The sequence below is a fragment of the Eurosta solidaginis genome, chromosome 1 (genome assembly GCF_040869045.1).
Source record: "Eurosta solidaginis isolate ZX-2024a chromosome 1, ASM4086904v1, whole genome shotgun sequence".
In the NCBI taxonomy this organism is placed as follows: Eukaryota; Metazoa; Arthropoda; class Insecta; order Diptera; family Tephritidae; genus Eurosta; species Eurosta solidaginis.
In genome coordinates, this window is record NC_090319.1 from 19,382,733 (window position 1) to 19,401,071 (window position 18,339).

Here is an 18,339-nt window from a genome sequence, read left to right on the forward strand (position 1 = left end):
ACCCTTTACGTTCCAATTCAATGTATATCTTGTTCCTCATATTTCCTTAGATACTACGTCTTGTCAAGCACGTCACAAATCCATCAAAAGTTTTTATGATTCTCTATTTCGTATCGAATTATGCCCCAGATGGTGCAGATCAAGTTGAAGCTTCATATGAATGTTATAAATACGCCATGGCGCATGAGGAAGTCTTAACAAATAAAAAACATGACAATTTAATTAAAATTAAACGAAAATACCCCATATTAAAGACGCAACATTTACTTTACATTTATGGGCTTACTGATGAGAAACTTTTGCTTTTAGTTGAAAATCCCACTGAGCTAATTTATAGTCTTTATCATCATGAATTGATATTGAAATCGGGTAAATTGGATATTAATACGGTTGCAAAGGAAATTGCAGAATTACACAGCTTAGACTTGGAAGCAATTCAATTTCAGTTGCTGCAAAAGTGGCTTTCTTTTACAGTACATTCCAATTATGATAATTTGCTTGATGAAACATTTTTCGATGACAATAATATGGTACATGATGAGGATGCGAAGAGTCTGGGCAATGCATCGGAAAATGTTATAAGGTATAAAAATTAACAAATATTTATTTATTTGCAATGATTTCTAAAACAAAATATTTATTTTATTTTTCAGAGCTAATTATATACTTAATAGTTGGCCTAAAAAGCAGGCTATCGAATTCTTGGTGGCGCATATTTTTCCTGCTGATGGGTAAGCTATAAAAGCTCTCTTTGAAATATGTTTGTGGCATATCTCGACTAGCTAGTTTGTAGTGTGGTCATTTATCAGAAACCGTAGAATATTGAACATTACTGCAAGTCTAAGAAAAAGTATCGATTTCTCTCGTATTCGTTCATAGCTATCGGAAGAGAGATCTAGTCGTTTTTTTCACTTGATTTACACATCGACATTATATTCATTTTCGTACTTAACTCCTAACCGTTAATTACATAACTAGATTTCTCATATACATTTTTCCCTTCTATAATCCGTAATTGTGAGCAAAGTTTAGGATGCCGCTTTTTGTTTCATATACAAATAACCACCTCTAGGTTGTCATATCTAAATAAAAACAAGTAAGGAAGGCTAAATTCGGGTGTAACCGAACATTACATACTCACGTAGGGTAACCCTGGAATGTGTTTGTATGACATGACTATCAAATGGAAGGTATTAAAGAGTATTTTAAAACGGAGTGGGCCATAGTTCTATAGGTGAACGCCTTTTCGAGATATCGCCATAAAGGTGGACCAGGGTGACACAGAACATCATCTGTCGGTGCCACTAATTTATTTATATATGTAATACAACGAACAGCTGCAATGATTTCAATGGCTTTTGATTTCGTCCTGCAGAACTTTTTAATTTTCTTCTACTTAATATGGTAGGTGTCCCACCCATATTACAAAGTTTTTTCCAAAGTTATATTTTGCGTAAATAAACCAATCCAATTACCATGTTTCATCCCTTTTTCGTATTTGGTATAGAATTATGGCATTTTTTTCATTTTTCGAAATTTTCGATATCGAAAAATTCCATTTTCACAGAAAACAGTTATCGTCATAGAATCTATGCCTATACCAAATTTCACAAGGATTGGTAAATTTTTGGTCGACTTATGGCATTAAAAGTATTCTAGACAAATTAAATGAAAAAAGGCAGTGCCACGCCCATTTTGAAATTTTCTTTTATTTTTGTATTTTGTTGAATGTTGACATAATTTACTTAGGTACTGTAAAGATATTAAATTTTTTGTTAAAATTTGACAATTGTTTTTGTTTTTATCGGCCTATTGATAAATGATTCAAGGTTCGATTCGAGCTCAAGGTCAGAACAATAATTTTTTTCTAATGATAATTATTGTTATTTTTTAATTTTTCTAAATTTGAAAAATTGTATTTTGTTTTTGGAATAGTAAGTAGAAAATTTGTCAGACCACCTGCCATAGCTGCGCAGATAGATCCATTTCGAAGAGGGTGCTAAGCCTTCATCATCAGTACGCTTTAGGCATGCTGCGCTAACCATTTAGCTATACAGCGGTGGTTTGTTTGACTGGCAAATTTGACTTAAAAAAATTTTTTTTAAGTAGGCGTGTTCGTCATCCGATTTTGCTAATTTTTATTTAGCGCACATATAGTAATAGGAGCAACGTTCCTGCCAAATTTCATCACGATATCTTCAACAACTGCCAAATTACAGCTTGCAAAACTTTTAAATTACCTTCTTTCAAAAGTAGGCGGTGCCACGCCCATTGTCTAAAATTTTACTAGTTTTCTATTCTGCGCCATAAGGTCAACCCATCTACCAATTTTCATCGCTTTATCCGTCTTTGGTAATGAATTGTCGCACTTTTTCGTTTTGTTGCTGTTGTTGTTGAAATTTTGAATATCGAAAAAGTGGGCGTGGTTATCGTCCGATTTCGTTCTTTTTAAATAGCGATCTGAGAGTGTGCCAAGGAAGTTACCACAAAATTTACTCAAGTTATCGTGTTTACAGAAGGCAGAAGGTCACCAAGTGATCGCGTATGCAGATGACACCTGCGGCACCATACGGGGGAAATTTCTGCAAACTCATTGCAACCTAATGGAAGGGGCACTATCCAAAATTTCGCAATGGGCCACAGCCACAGGTTTGGAAGTCAACCCGGATAAAACAGAGCTTGTCCTCTTCACGAGGAGGTACAAAGTACCAAATCTTACACCGCCAAGAATTTGGGGTATGTTCTTAGCGTTTAGCGATAAAGTCAAGTATTTGGGAGTCATATTGGATAGGAAGCTATTATGGAGCGATATAGTGGAGTGATCCAAGAAGGCAGCAGCAGCGCTGTTCACCTGCAAAAGGGCAAATGGCACCTCCTGGGGATTCTCCCCTAAGGTGGCCTACTGGATTTACACAGCCATTGTGCGCCCGATTCTTCTTTATGGTGCCTTGGTCTGGTGGCATGCACTAGCTAAAAGTACCTATCTTAAAATGCTTCAAAAGGTGCAACGGAGTTCGGAGCTCTGCATTACCGGGGCTCTCGGCTCCACTCCCTCTGAAGCACTCAGCACAATGCTATACCTTCCACCTCTTGACCTGGTGGCGAAGGACATAGCGTTCATCGCCGCTCTGCGCATAAGGGAAACAGGTCTGTGGTCAAATGGATATAGTGGGCACGCAACAATCCTGGGCGCGAACGCACCAGTCCCAATACCGGTACGCACTGACTACTGCACGCCAAAGAACGTCTTCGTTAAAAACTATAGTATATATATACCATCGCGACAAGACTGGAATACAAGGCAACATACGGTACCAGGTGCCATCAACATATTTACGGATGGTTCTAAGCTTGGCGGGAAGGTGCGAGCAGGCCTCTTTTCACCGGATCTGTGTCTAGAGGTCTCTTTTCGCCTACCAGATCACTGTAGTGTTTACCAAGCGGAAATTCTGGCAATACACAGGGCTGTGAATCATCTCGGGTCTATGCCTAAGGATGGTAAACGGGTGTTTATTTTCTCAGACAGCCAGGCCGCATTAAAGGCCCTGGACTCATTCGTCGACAACGCAAAGTCGGTCACTGAATGTCACAGATCTCTGGCTCAGCACTTCAGTATCAGCCTTATATGGGTACCTGGGCACAGGGATATTGAAGGCAACTGCAGAGCAGACGAGCTGGCCAAAAGAGGCACCATCGACCATATCCTTCCGGGAAATGATTCGGTAGGAGTACCCATGGCCACTTTCAGGCTTCGTGTGAACTCAAGCACTATAAGAATTGCAAATGGACTATGGTCAGCCATATCATCGTGTGAGACATCCAGGCTAACCTGGCCCTCATATGACAAGGGGCGCACAAGAGTGCTTCTGATTTTAAACAAATCAGTTCTGTCGTCGCTGATAAGGGTTCTAACAGGGCATTGTTTAATAGGCACGCATGGTTGTTGTTGTTGTTGTTGTTGTAGCGATACGGTTGCTCCCCGAAGGTTTAGGGAGTGATCGATGTGATGGTCCTTTGCAGTTTACAGATCCGGTACGCTCCGGTAACACAGCATCATTAAGGAGCTGGCCCGACCATCTCGGGAACGATTTATATGGCCACATTAAACCTTCAGGCCAATCCGGTATTTTAGTCGCCTCTTACGACAGGCATACCTACCGCGGGTATATTCTAACCCCCTGACCCGCTGGGTTACCACGCATGGTGCTAGAATGGGGGTAACGACCTTCGACTATTGTCGCAGCTGCAGATGTACAGAAGAGGAGGAGTGTGTCCAGCACCTTCTCTGTCATTGTCCAGCGCTTAGTAGGCGTAGGTTGGCCATCCTTGGTAAACCTTTTCTACATGACTTTGCTGAGGTCTCTAGCTATGAAGTCAAGGCTCTAGCAAAATATATAAATTTCACGAAGTGGTTTGACCCGCTTTATGCAGGGTAGGGGTCCTCTTTGAGACCGTATAGGGTATTACAATGGGCCCATTGGTGGCCTAAGTAGTGAGCTGGTACCATAGTACCCAGCTCAGCCCTCGCAACCTAACCTAACCTATCGTGTTTACGGACGGACGGGCGGACGGACATGGCTAAATGAATTTCGTTTTTCGCCCAGATCATACAGAGGTCTACATATATCTATCTCGATTAGTTCATGCCGTTACGGATTACCATTAAAAGTAATATACTCTGTGAGCTCTGCTCACCTGAGTATAACAAATAAATGTAAGGCGCGATAGCCTCCGAAGAGATTTTAGGCCGAGCTTCTTTTCCAATTGCGCCTTCTAATTTTTTCTAAAAATTGGCAGAACCGCACCTACTTATTTTATGCCGACTCCCAATGGCATCTGCAAGGCAGATGAGTTTACACTGGTAGCTTTTCATGGCAGAAATACGCTCGGAGTGCTTGACAAACACTGCCGAGGGCGTGAGCCCAGAATCCTCGGTGTGGTAGGCGGGGCACGCTTCCAGAAGCGTAAAAAATTGTCAGTTATCTAGCTCCTAGGTATGAGCCATATGTGAACGCCTAGAATATCTATTGTGGATTCCTTCTATATTATGGCATGTGTAAACGTGGTCTAAGTATGAAAAATTAAATAATCTTTAAGTGTAAACTTGCTTTTTGTTGTGACCTTATCACGCATTTATTATTATTAAGACAATCTAAATTAGGTTTATTTCATTAGAATTATCAAATAAAAAATAAAAAATTATCAAATAAAAGTACAAGTTATAAAATATGTTTGAATTAAATGCGTCTACTTCGGCTGCTCTTAATCATCTTCATGGCGGAACGATATAAGGTGGCAGCATGGTGACATACCTACAAACATAAATAAAAATTCCATGTACTTTGTTTTTGTAAATTCGATGAACAAATGTCAAAATCGTACGCGCCGGAAGTTGATGTATCAAACCAAATAAAAAAAGTTTATAATCAGCTGTCCCATGCTGCCACCTTGTATCGTTCCGTCATGATCATCTTACTCAACGTTATTACAAATCGCTGTCAAACTCCTTCGAGGTACATTTAGTGTTGCCAGTTGATTATTTTTGGGATAGGGTATCCAACACTTTTAGATTGTTAATTAGGTTTTGATTTTTTCGGTATCACACAACTTACTTTTTCGCAACCCCATAATCAGTAATTACATAGAAAAAGTAAAGCGGTATTTCAGACTCGCCTGAATACCATAAAAACTTACTTTTTTCTTTAAATCTGTTAATTTTTCGAAACAATACAGGAGCGTAAACACCAGCAAACAGCTACAAATGTACGAATGTTTCTCAAAACTTAATGATGGCAGCGAATCATTCAAAAACGTTCTAAACCAAAAGCAATACATCACCATCAAGTGTGTACACGAATTAAAGCAATTAGGCTACAATTCGAGCCTGGAAAAATTTACAAGCTGCAATAAAATTGATATATTGAAAGCAATTTGGCAAAGAAATGCACAAAATCCGCACACACTCGAAATATTGGCAAATATTTGCTTAGGTTTTGATATATATCATTCAAAAATATGGAATGGCATATTGAAACGTATGGCAATGTTCAATATGGTGCGCGAATTGAATGCCTTGGTAGATGTGGTATCCTGTGAGCCGAAACTATTGCATACCGATGGTTTAGTTGTCGCTTGGGAATGTGTGTTATGGCATCCATTCAAAATTGCACATCAGACGCGTTCATTTGCGCAGGAGGAAATATTGCAAAAGACTTTATTTCGCTTGCAGGTGAGTTACTAAAAGACACTTCCGTATGCCTCTTCATATCTAAAATTGTATTATTCTTATTGTTTCAAATAACAAAAGAGCTGTCCCATTGTTCATAAATTGAATTTATTTGAATTCGCTGAGCTGTGCGTAAATTTGGAACGTCCTCATATGGCTGCTGTCGCGATGGCTTTATGCCGTGATGTAGATAATCGTGAAAAAATCAAAAAGGTATGCTGTGCATAGTTACCATTAATTCACAAGAATAATAAAGTTTTGTAATTTTTTGGCTCTATTTTCAGCTTATTTTACCACGGAAAAGCGAAAAAATGCGCAAGGATCTGCTGGAATTGGAAGACGCGGGACTGCTTTCAGTAATTTTAAATTTTGCACAGAAGGAGCTAGATATGTAGGGTATTGAAACATTTCAGTATTGAATTGCAAGAACTATGTACATAAGTAGATATTAATCTTTCTTTTTTGTATTTTATAAATGCTTAAAATAGTGAGAATTATTATTCAAACTATTGCAAGGAAGTGATGAAGGCAATAAATTAAGTACGACAAGAAACATTGGGGTCTTTAAGAACATTGTTGATTCTTTGGATTCAATATGAAATGCAAAGTATCGCTCTACACCTTTTCCAGTTTAAGTTCCGAAAATTACAATTCAAGTTCAGAAAATTACAATTCAAGTTCAGAATTTCCAATTCAAAATCAGAAATTTTCAATTCAAGTTCAGAAATTTACAATTCAAGTTAAGAAAATTACAATTCAAGTTCAGAAATTCCAATTTAAATTCAGAAATTTCCAATTCAAGTTCAGAAATTTCCAACGCAAGTTCAGAAAATTACAATTTAAATTCAGAAAATTGCAATCCAAGTTCAGAAAATTACAATTCAAGTTCAGAAAATTTGTCGGGTATATTTTTTACATCCAATGGAAATAAATGTATGTAAGATGGTATCTATGTGTAAAGGATGCATTGGACATCTTAACTCGTTTAAATCAATTTTGCGAGATAGCGAAGAAAAAAACTCTCGCTCATAAGGAGCAAATGCAATGTCATCAAGCTATATTCTTAGCGTCACAACCATTGATCTGCACTGAGTATGACAGCAGTGATGACGGAGATATGACCACTTAAACAGTCAAGCAGGTACTGTCTGCATAGATCTTGGCGCCATATGTCAAAATATCTCAAATTATCCGTCGTCATCACTTAATCGCGATTTTGGCAGGTTCGTAAGAAATCATGCCAGTTTTGCCTGTTTCGCGGTAACTGACGGCGATTAGGAGCACCATGAGAGGTCAAGTCTTCCTCCATCTTCGTAACTCTGTGGAGGTCTCTCCCTTCCACTGCTTCCAAACTGCTGTTTCGACTGAAGTACTTTCTTGGCCGTATCGTCATCATGCACTTGTAGGAAAAAATTATCCTTCATTTGATTTCAAGGTTCAGGATGTACACACCTTGAAGAAAACTTGGGGTACACTATACCCAAGCCATCATTTCGGCAACATGGTCAACAAAGCATCAACACTTCCGCAAGTAACATATAAGTATAAAATTAATTAATTAAAATAACTTTTGAAAATTAACACCCTGCTTATAAATTTCTGAATTCGAACTGTAATTTTCTGAACTTGAAATGTAATTTTCTGAACTTGAATTGTAATTTTCTGAACTTGAAATGAAAATTCTGAACTTGAATTGTAATTTTCTGAACTTGAATTGTAGTTTCCTGAATTTTAATTTTAATTTCTGAACTTGAATTGCAATTTTCTGAACCTGAATTTGAAAATCTGAACTTGAATTGTAAATTTCTGAACTTGAATTGTAAATTTCTGAATTTAAATTGGAAATTCTGAACTTGAACTGTAGTTTTCTGAACTTGAATTGCAATTTTCTGAACTTGAATTTTAAATTTCTGAACTTAAACTGGAAAAGGTGTAGATCGAGACTCAATTCATAAAATATCGATAGTCGGAGGGAGCCGATTACTCACAGCTATATCATTTCTCTCGTGATCGTGGGCTGACCAATTTAGGGGCTATGTGACTATGAAGGTTGGTTTTCTTACCCATATTCAATATTATATTGCTGAACCGGCAGTTTGTCGTACCCACAAGATTGATCACTTAGTATCTTATAAAGAAGATAAAGGGTGGCGAGGCTGAACAGGTGGGTTTAATGTGGTCATATTAATCCTTCCCGAGATGGTTGGGCTAGTACCTTAATACCGGTACGTACCGTATCTCTCTGGCAAAGGACCATCAACATCGATAATACTCCCTAAAACCTTCGACGAGTATCTTTATCGTTAATACAACAACAACAGTTGGTGGAATTCCGCAGCATCGTAACCAATAACTTAGTAAATGCTGTTCTATTACCAGATCCAAAGGCAGAGCAAAAGCGGTTATCTTTGACCTATTTGAGGATTTTTTATACTTTTCGCAGAAGTCGTGAGCCGTGAGAAGTGCTGGGACGTATATTGCATCTGTTATTGAATCTGTTTAGGATCCTCATGGCTAAACTTCTGAGCAGACCACGGATGCTCTAAAAGAAACAGGAAGAACAAGGCAAGGTTTGCAGAGGGCAGACTATTCAAGAACTGACACAGAATTATGATAGGTGAACTGACAATTAAAGTATTCGTGACAAACCCCAGCGGGTTACGCGGCTTAGAATATACCCGCGGCAGGTAGGCCTGTCGTAAAAGGCAACTAAAATACCGAAATGATCCAAGGGGCTGTGAACCCCACCTACTCGAGCGAATCCTGTTTCTTTAGCAGCCGAGGCTCTGGTGTCCCCAATTTCCTCATGGAACTAGGAGGTGGGTGTGGGATGGCCTATAGGGTTTTATGTGGTCATACTAAATCGTTCCAGAGATGGTCGGGCTAGTGCCTTAATGGTGCTTTGACATTGATAACGCGCCTAAAACCTTCAAAAACAACAGGTGAACTGACATTTAGCAGTGAAGAGCCGTTTAATGTGATTGGCTATTGATACGGAGTACCCTTAAAATTAAAAAGCGGTTAAATAAGCTCACAAGATAATTGAGTCTTAACAGTGGGAAAACGGGATAGTCCCAAAAGCATTTCTCACACACAACAATAACAATACACAACTGTCGATCAGGCCAAATATTCGTATCATATCTAGACAAAATGATTTAAGACAAAAGTATATTATTGGGAGGTGGTGTGGTGTATGGGCCTGGGGCCCAATATCTAAAATCATATATATAGGGGTCATTGACCCATATTTAAAGGAAAAAACAGATTACATTTCTGCTGCAGCATCGTGCGCTGATACATAAAAAGATATACCTCATGTCCAATGAAACGTGATCCAGATGCGGATAGAGATTTAACATGCAAATGCAACAACAATGTGACCCATATGGATCAATTTGTTGTTGCATTTGCATGTTAAATTTCTATCATAGTGTACCTATACCAAGTGTGTTCACTAAGCGATAAACGTCAAAACTACAAACAGCCTCGCTCACCTGATGGAAATCTCAGGTCTAGAGTCGCATTTTTGGTCTCAACGACAACATTTTTGTCTAACAATCGTCTCGACTTTTTCAATTTTGCAATCATTCGGAGCATTCTGTAATGGTATCCATTTTGAATTCGCTGTCATTCCGAATCCAGCGAGTGCCTGTCAGAATACTTGACAGATAAGTCAACACACTTGTACTTGTACACTATGATTTCTATCCGTATCTGGATCACGCTTCATTGGAACGTAACAATAGGGTGTTTGCACAACATGCAATCTAGTAGTGATGGACGATATGGCTATTTTGAGCTATCAGTGATAATAGATATGGCTATTTTTGAATCACGGCTATTTTTTATAGCTATAGCGATCGCTTTATTTTTACAAGCGATTCAATACAGAAGATATGATGGGCGATACAGCGATTTTAAGCTATCAGTAGATATGGCTATTTTTACAGCTATGACGATCGCTTTATCTTTGATAAGCGAATCTGCAATTATTTGTATACTTGGATATAAAAGTTGAATGTTTAAGTTTGTTTACCGGAGTAGATTGAATATTATACATTAATTTAATTTAGTATACAGAATATATGAACCAAAATTGGAATAAAAAGTCGAAAATATGTACCTTTTATAGTAAACTGATGAAATGTGAAATTCTAATATGTTCAGTCTCGTATTACACTCAATGAGATGAAACTATCTGGAGTAGATGTCTATGCATCTTTGTTTTATAAATTTTGCTAATTGAAAATGCTTTGATTTTTAAATGTAAGATGAATCAACCCGAAATAAATCGGTATATGTACCACCATAAAAACATGATTTATTTACTATATTATACTACACCGATGTATTCAGAAATACTCCGTATGAATTTATTCTGAAAGTTGTATTTGGCTGCATAATATTTATATAGTAAAGTGAATCAATTTTTAATGAAAAATACAGAGGAAAAATATAGCAAATTCTTCAAACTATTAAAAAAATATTCTTTAGCAGAAAATTAGCCAACGGAGAATTCAACCATATACAAACCATATGACAAAGCTTGAATTGCATTCTCCCAAAAAACTTAAATTTTGAGTTAATCTGTTTACAATAAGACGAGTGATATATGTTTCTATAATTCTTTTATTTTTCCATCAAAAACACAAATTTTATAAAACTGTTAACGGCTACAGCCCAGAAGTATTAACTTATGAATAACATATGCATTAATTTCATGTCCGAATCAGTTTTAGCAAGCGTAAAATATGCTATTGTTTCTTTGTTTAGGCCAACGTCCCATCTTATTTCTATACCCTCCTGTATTTGCGATTCTTTTAAATTTTTATCGTATTCTGTTTCTAGGCGCACAAGTGGACCAAAAACTATATCGTATTGATAACCATCTTCATAACGATATAGCACTTGTGATGGTTCAGTGTCTATACCTGGCTTCTCTAAATCCTGAAATGTTGCATCGACATTTTCCTTCCATAATTCCTCTAATTTGTTTATTTGTGCTGCTGAAATTTGTCGTGCACGCCACTGCTCTTGCTCGGTAGGCACCTTAACCAACCATGGCAAAAACGAACGATCAGTTATAAGTGGCTTCCATTGTTCTTGATCCCAATTCATATACATTACGTACGCCACACGAGTAAAATTCTAGTACTGTTTCTCGAAGTGGACCTTCAGAATGTATTCATATTCATATTCATATTTATTGAGTCAATGGCAGAAACCTTACTGACTAGATTTACAAGCTTGCAAATTAACTTAAAACTAAGCAACTAAAATTAATTAATTCAAGGATGAGATAAATTTTCTCGATAGTAAGACTCAATCCGTAACTTAAACAAAGGCCTGGGCATTGCAAAGTCAAGATTTAGCATTCTGGAAATTTTATTAAACTCTTCGAGACCTCTTGTGAGAGGGGCAAAGCTAAGGTAATTGGTTCTCAGAACTTCACCGTAGAATATATTATGAGAGCGTAGAGATCTACTAGGAACTAGAAAATTTAACTGCTCCAACAGAGCTGAGCAATCAATAGTACCAGAGATAATATCGTAAATAAACATTAAATGTTGTACTGAGCGTCTGACATGCAGTGGCATAACATTTATAAGCATGCACCTGTTTATATAAGGTGGTAGGGGATTAACAAAATGAAGGGGTAGGAGGGCGAATCGAATGAATTTACGTTGAACCCTTTCAATTCTAGCAGAGTATGTGCTGTAAATGGGATTCCATATGATAGAGGCGTACTCTAATTTAGATCGCACTAATGAATTATACAATATACTCCTAGTGTATGGGTCCTTAAAATCCTTCGCATAACGCCGTAAAAAAGCTAAATTAGCATACGCTTTTGGTATAAGATAGTTAACATGGTTAACGAAAGTGAACGAAGAGTCGAAAATGACACCAAGATCACGAAATTCTTTGACCGAGGCAAGATATGTATTAGCGATATAGTATGTTGACGTAAGCGCACTTGTAGATCTAGAAAACGTTATATGCCAACATTTGCTACTGTTAAGTCTCAGATGATTATTAAAAGCCCACACATTAAGAGCATCCAAATCTTTCTGTAGGAGCAATGCATCAGATACAGTGGTGATACGCCTAAACAGTTTTAAATCATCAGCATAAAGTAAATAATTTGAATGCTTTAAATATAAGCCGACGTCATTAATGAAGATAACAAATAAGATTGGACCGAGAATACTACCTTGTGGCACCCCAGAGGTTGCCAAGAACTCATACGACCTCATATTCTCGATTTCAACAAATAAAATTCGGTTTGTCAGGTATGACTTTAACCATGACAGAAAAGCTGAATGGAAACCAATGTACTCAAGTTTCTGAAGAAGTATCTTGTGGGACACTGTATCAAACGCCTTAGAGAAATCTGTATATATAGTGTCAACTTGATACCCATCCTTAAAAGCAGAAACACAGTATTGCGAAAAAACAGCTAAGTTTGTCACTGTTGAACGACACGCAACAAACCCATGCTGACATGGATCGATTATTCCTTTAATAGCAAAAGCCAACTTCTCCTTTACTACTTTCTCAAACAGTTTTGAACAGGTTGATAGTTTAGAGATTGGCCTGTAGTTTGCTACCTCGCTCTTATTTCCAGACTTGAAGATTGGAGTAATAGAAGCCAATTTCAATCGATCAATGAAAACGCCAGTGGACAATGACACATTAAAGATATGGCACAACGGCACGCATAGCGAACTACTACATTTTTTAACCAAAAAAGAAGACAGCCCATCAATATCTTTTTTTAAAGAAGATTGTAGGGACGAGATACCAATAATGAGCCAAAGTCCAAGGAATTAGCTGTATCAGAACCAACCCTAACATCAGAAATATTAGAGTCAACAACAAAATTAGATTTGAAAAAATCAGCAAAAAGGTTCACTGTTTCCACTAAACTGTTTGAACTAATGCCATTAAAATTGACAGAGGTTGGAATATTGGAGCAACCTTTTTTTGTACGGACAAAGTTCCAAAAGGCCTTGGGATTTTGTTTTAACTCTTCTTCGAAACGGGAGATGTATTTACTATATAAAAACTTATCAAGCACATTGAACTGATTCATGTATAATAAATATCGATCCCTAAATGAAAAGTCGTTGGTTGCTTTGTACAACTTAAAATACTTATTTCTAATTTGATAATTTTGATTGAGCTTTAGGCCAGATTATTGAATAAAACTTCTTTTTTAGTAGTATTCAAAATATATTTGTTTTTCGATATTTCGACTTCAATCTGAAGTCATCATCAAGAATTTACGAAAAGAAAATAATTAACATTTTTAAACATACATTTTCGTAGCAAAAATACGACTTACACATATGGATATGTATGATCGACTGAACAGAAATTATGACAACATAATTTTAGTAAAAACAAAAGAGCGAAAAATATAAATAAAGATAAATCAAAAACTCCCGCGAATATAAACAATTTCATGTACCGCAAGTGTAAACAAAAAACATATGTATACAATAAAAAATGTGTCAACAAAAGTTAAAAATATATATATATATGTATGTATGTACGTATTTAATGTATGTTATGCTCTCAGCATTGCTAGAGTTATTGTTCCAGCTTAAGTTTAGTGAGTGTGCTTAACTGACAGCAGCGTGATGTTGTTGTTTTAAGACCAAATTTCTGTAGGTTTGTGCACAATGGTCTACATCTGATTTAAAATTCATTTTTATATCATTAGGGGTGTTCAAAATGTGTAAGGTTTCTAAAATGAAGCGCTTATTATAATGTTTTTCATGTTCCAGAATGGTTACGTTTTCAAAATCTGGATAGTGTCCCGTGTCTTTGCAATGCGCAGCCAATGCTGTCTTGTTTTCTGGATTATTATTTCTCAATTTAATATTCGATTTGTGGGCGGAAAGCCTAGTCTTTAGTTTAAGTTTAGTTGTCCCTACATATACTTGTTCGCATACGTGGGACCCGTCGCCGTTGCATGGAATTTTGTACACCACGTTGGATTTCTCATGATTTGGTATTTTGTCCTTTAAATTACTATAAATTGGTCGTAGAGTGTTGTTGAAAGTAAACGCGATTTCATATTTCTCTTTGTCATATAAATTTGAACCCTTGATTCTTTCAGACACTCCCGGGATATATGTCATTGATTTATAAATTTTATCACCTTTCTCGGTTGTATTATTATTGGCGTTCGCTGCGTGATGTTTGTGAATCAGTTTGTTTATAAGGGACCTGGGAAAAGAATTTTGTTCCAGGGTTTTTCTAATTATGGCTATGTTTTTGTTGTGAAACATCTTATCACTTATGTTAAGAACCCTTCTTATAAAATTTTTCGCTGTGTTCAAAATAGTGTTGGGTGCGTGTTTGGAATTATAATTGATAAGTCTAGCCGAAGCTGTTTGTTTTTTATACCAATCAATGTATAACTTATTATTATTTTTAATTATTAATGTGTCAAGGTAGGGAAGTCTGTTGTTTTTCTCCACTTCCATAGTAAATCGTATGGATTTGTAATATGTATTAAGTAGTTTAAGCATGTTTTCCATTTCGCTCGTTTTGACGATGGCAAATAAGTCGTCAACGTATTTGGTTAGCAATCGGGGTTTGCTTTTTGATTCCATCTCGAATCTTGTTAGCAGTTCATCTAAAACAATGTCAGCTATCACTGGGGAGGCTGGAGATCCCATTGGCATACCTGATCGTTGTTCGTAAATTTTGTCGTTGTATTTAAAATATCTATTGTCCCTCACGCAAAATTTTAATATGTTCATGAATAGTTCTTTTGTTAAACTTGTGTGCTCTTTAATGTCAGTCCACCTGGAGGCAATGATGTCGATAGCCGCATCCACGGGAATGCTGGGAAACAAAGAAACCACGTCAAATGACACCAAACTCTCATCATCGTAAATGTATGTGTCTTTAACTTTTTCTTTGAACTCTGTGGAATCTTTGACATTGTATTTCGAAGATTTTGTAATATTTTTAAGTATACGGACTACATATTTACACAAGTTATAGGAAGGGGACCCGATGGATGAGCAAATCGGGCGCAACGGTATGCCATCTTTATGGATTTTTGGTAAACCATAAATCCTAGGAGGATTTGCAACTTTGGAAATTAGGAAATTCTTTTCTTTTTCTTCTATGTGGCCATTTTTAAACATTTTCATTACTAATTCATTGTTTTTGTCCTGTAGCTTTGTTGTGGGATCTCTTTTTAGGACCCTGTAATCAGAAATATTGTTCACAATAATTTGCATTTTCCTCGTATAATCATTTTTCTCCATCGCTACAGTGACATTGCCCTTATCCGCATTGAGTATCAGAATTTGTTTGTTGTTTTTGAGAAACTTTTTTGTAGAGTGTAAAGTCCCGCACATGAATTTGTCAAGAAATGAGTGTGTACTCTTTTTCATGTGTTCTTGTATCAATACCGTGAAATTGTTTCTTTCGATTTCTTGCCTTTCTTTGTTTTGCACGGTTTGGATAATATTTTCTCCGTCGGCTATACATTTGAAAAGGGGGAATTTTTCTTTTTCTAATGGTAAAACATGTTTAGGACCTAGAGATAAAAGCCATTGTGTGCCTTTGGGGATGTCTAAAGATGTTGTGTTGCAAAAATATTCTGGTACCGCCCTAATGTTGTACTTTTCTTTTTCTTTCTCTCTTAAGTTTTCGTATTTAATAATTTGTGTATTTCTCACTTTTTTGCTAAGATTATTTATTAGGAAATCCTCGCTCTCAAAGAATGCCGCTGAGTGAGAAATACACAAATTATTAAATACGAAAACTTAAGAGAGAAAGAAAAAGAAAAGTACAACATTAGGGCGGTACCAGAATATTTTTGCAACACAACATCTTTAGACATCCCCAAAGACACACAATGGCTTTTATCTCTAGGTCCTAAACATGTTTTACCATTAGAAAAAGAAAAATTCCCCCTTTTCAAATGTATAGCCGACGGAGAAAATATTATCCAAACCGTGCAAAACAAAGAAAGGCAAGAAATCGAAAGAAACAATTTCACGGTATTGATACAAGAACACATGAAAAAGAGTACACACTCATTTCTTGACAAATTCATGTGCGGGACTTTACACTCTACAAAAAAGTTTCTCAAAAACAACAAACAAATTCTGATACTCAATGCGGATAAGGGCAATGTCACTGTAGCGATGGAGAAAAATGATTATACGAGGAAAATGCAAATTATTGTGAACAATATTTCTGATTACAGGGTCCTAAAAAGATATCCCACAACAAAGCTACAGGACAAAAACAATGAATTAGTAATGAAAATGTTTAAAAATGGCCACATAGAAGAAAAAGAAAAGAATTTCCCAATTTCCAAAGTTGCAAATCCTCCTAGGATTTATGGTTTACCAAAAATCCATAAAGATGGCATACCGTTGCGCCCGATTTGCTCATCCATCGGGTCCCCTTCCTATAACTTGTGTAAATATGTAGTCCGTATACTTAAAAATATTACAAAATCTTCGAAATACAATGTCAAAGATTCCACAGAGTTCAAAGAAAAAGTTAAAGACACATACATTTACGATGATGAGAGTTTGGTGTCATTTGACGTGGTTTCTTTGTTTCCCAGCATTCCCGTGGATGCGGCTATCGACATCATTGCCTCCAGGTGGACTGACATTAAAGAGCACACAAGTTTAACAAAAGAACTATTCATGAACATATTAAAATTTTGCGTGAGGGACAATAGATATTTTAAATACAACGACAAAATTTACGAACAACGATCAGGCATGCCAATGGGATCTCCAGCCTCCCCAGTGATAGCTGACATTGTTTTAGATGAACTGCTAACAAGATTCGAGATGGAATCAAAAAGCAAACCCCGATTGCTAACCAAATACGTTGACGACTTATTTGCCATCGTCAAAACGAGCGAAATGGAAAACATGCTTAAACTACTTAATACATATTACAAATCCATACGATTTACTATGGAAGTGGAGAAAAACAACAGACTTCCCTACCTTGACACATTAATAATTAAAAATAATAATAAGTTATACATTGATTGGTATAAAAAACAAACAGCTTCGGCTAGACTTATCAATTATAATTCCAAACACGCACCCAACACTATTTTGAACACAGCGAAAAATTTTATAAGAAGGGTTCTTAACATAAGTGATAAGATGTTTCACAACAAAAACATAGCCATAATTAGAAAAACCCTGGAACAAAATTCTTTTCCCAGGTCCCTTATAAACAAACTGATTCACAAACATCACGCAGCGAACGCCAATAATAATACAACCGAGAAAGGTGATAAAATTTATAAATCAATGACATATATCCCGGGAGTGTCTGAAAGAATCAAGGGTTCAAATTTATATGACAAAGAGAAATATGAAATCGCGTTTACTTTCAACAACACTCTACGACCAATTTATAGTAATTTAAAGGACAAAATACCAAATCATGAGAAATCCAACGTGGTGTACAAAATTCCATGTAACGGCGACGGGTCCCACGTATGCGAACAAGTATATGTAGGGACAACTAAACTTAAACTAAAGACTAGGCTTTCCGCCCACAAATCGAATATTAAATTGAGAAATAATAATCCAGAAAACAAGACAGCATTGGCTGCGCATTGCAAAGACATGGGACACTATCCAGATTTTGAAAACGTAACCATTCTGGAACATGAAAAACATTATAATAAGCGCTTCATTTTAGAAACCTTACACATTTTGAACACCCCTAATGATATAAAAATGAATTTTAAATCAGATGTAGACCATTGTGCACAAACCTACAGAAATTTGGTCTTAAAACAACAACATCACGCTGCTGTCAGTTAAGCACACTCACTAAACTTAAGCTGGAACAATAACTCTAGCAATGCTGAGAGCATAACATACATTAAATACGTACATACATACATATATATATATATTTTTAACTTTTGTTGACACATTTTTTATTGTATACATATGTTTTTTGTTTACACTTGCGGTACATGAAATTGTTTATATTCGCGAGAGTTTTTGATTTATCTTTATTTATATTTTTCGCTCTTTTGTTTTTACTAAAATTATGTTGTCATAATTTCTGTTCAGTCGATC

General features: G+C 36.4%; 1 protein-coding gene across 1 annotated transcript in view; it reads left to right on the forward strand.

Moving 5' to 3' along the window:
- rod (rough deal) overlaps window positions 1-6,781 on the forward strand; it is a 59,690-nt gene extending 52,909 nt beyond the window's left edge. Inside the window, exons 19-23 of the mRNA XM_067782150.1 lie at window positions 51-583; window positions 654-731; window positions 5,734-6,229; window positions 6,308-6,439; window positions 6,511-6,781. Coding sequence (XP_067638251.1) covers window positions 51-583; window positions 654-731; window positions 5,734-6,229; window positions 6,308-6,439; window positions 6,511-6,621 — 1,350 coding nt within the window. The 3' untranslated portion in view covers window positions 6,622-6,781. The remainder of the gene's footprint in view (window positions 1-50; window positions 584-653; window positions 732-5,733; window positions 6,230-6,307; window positions 6,440-6,510) is intronic.
- Window positions 6,782-18,339: the final 11,558 nt, after the last annotated feature.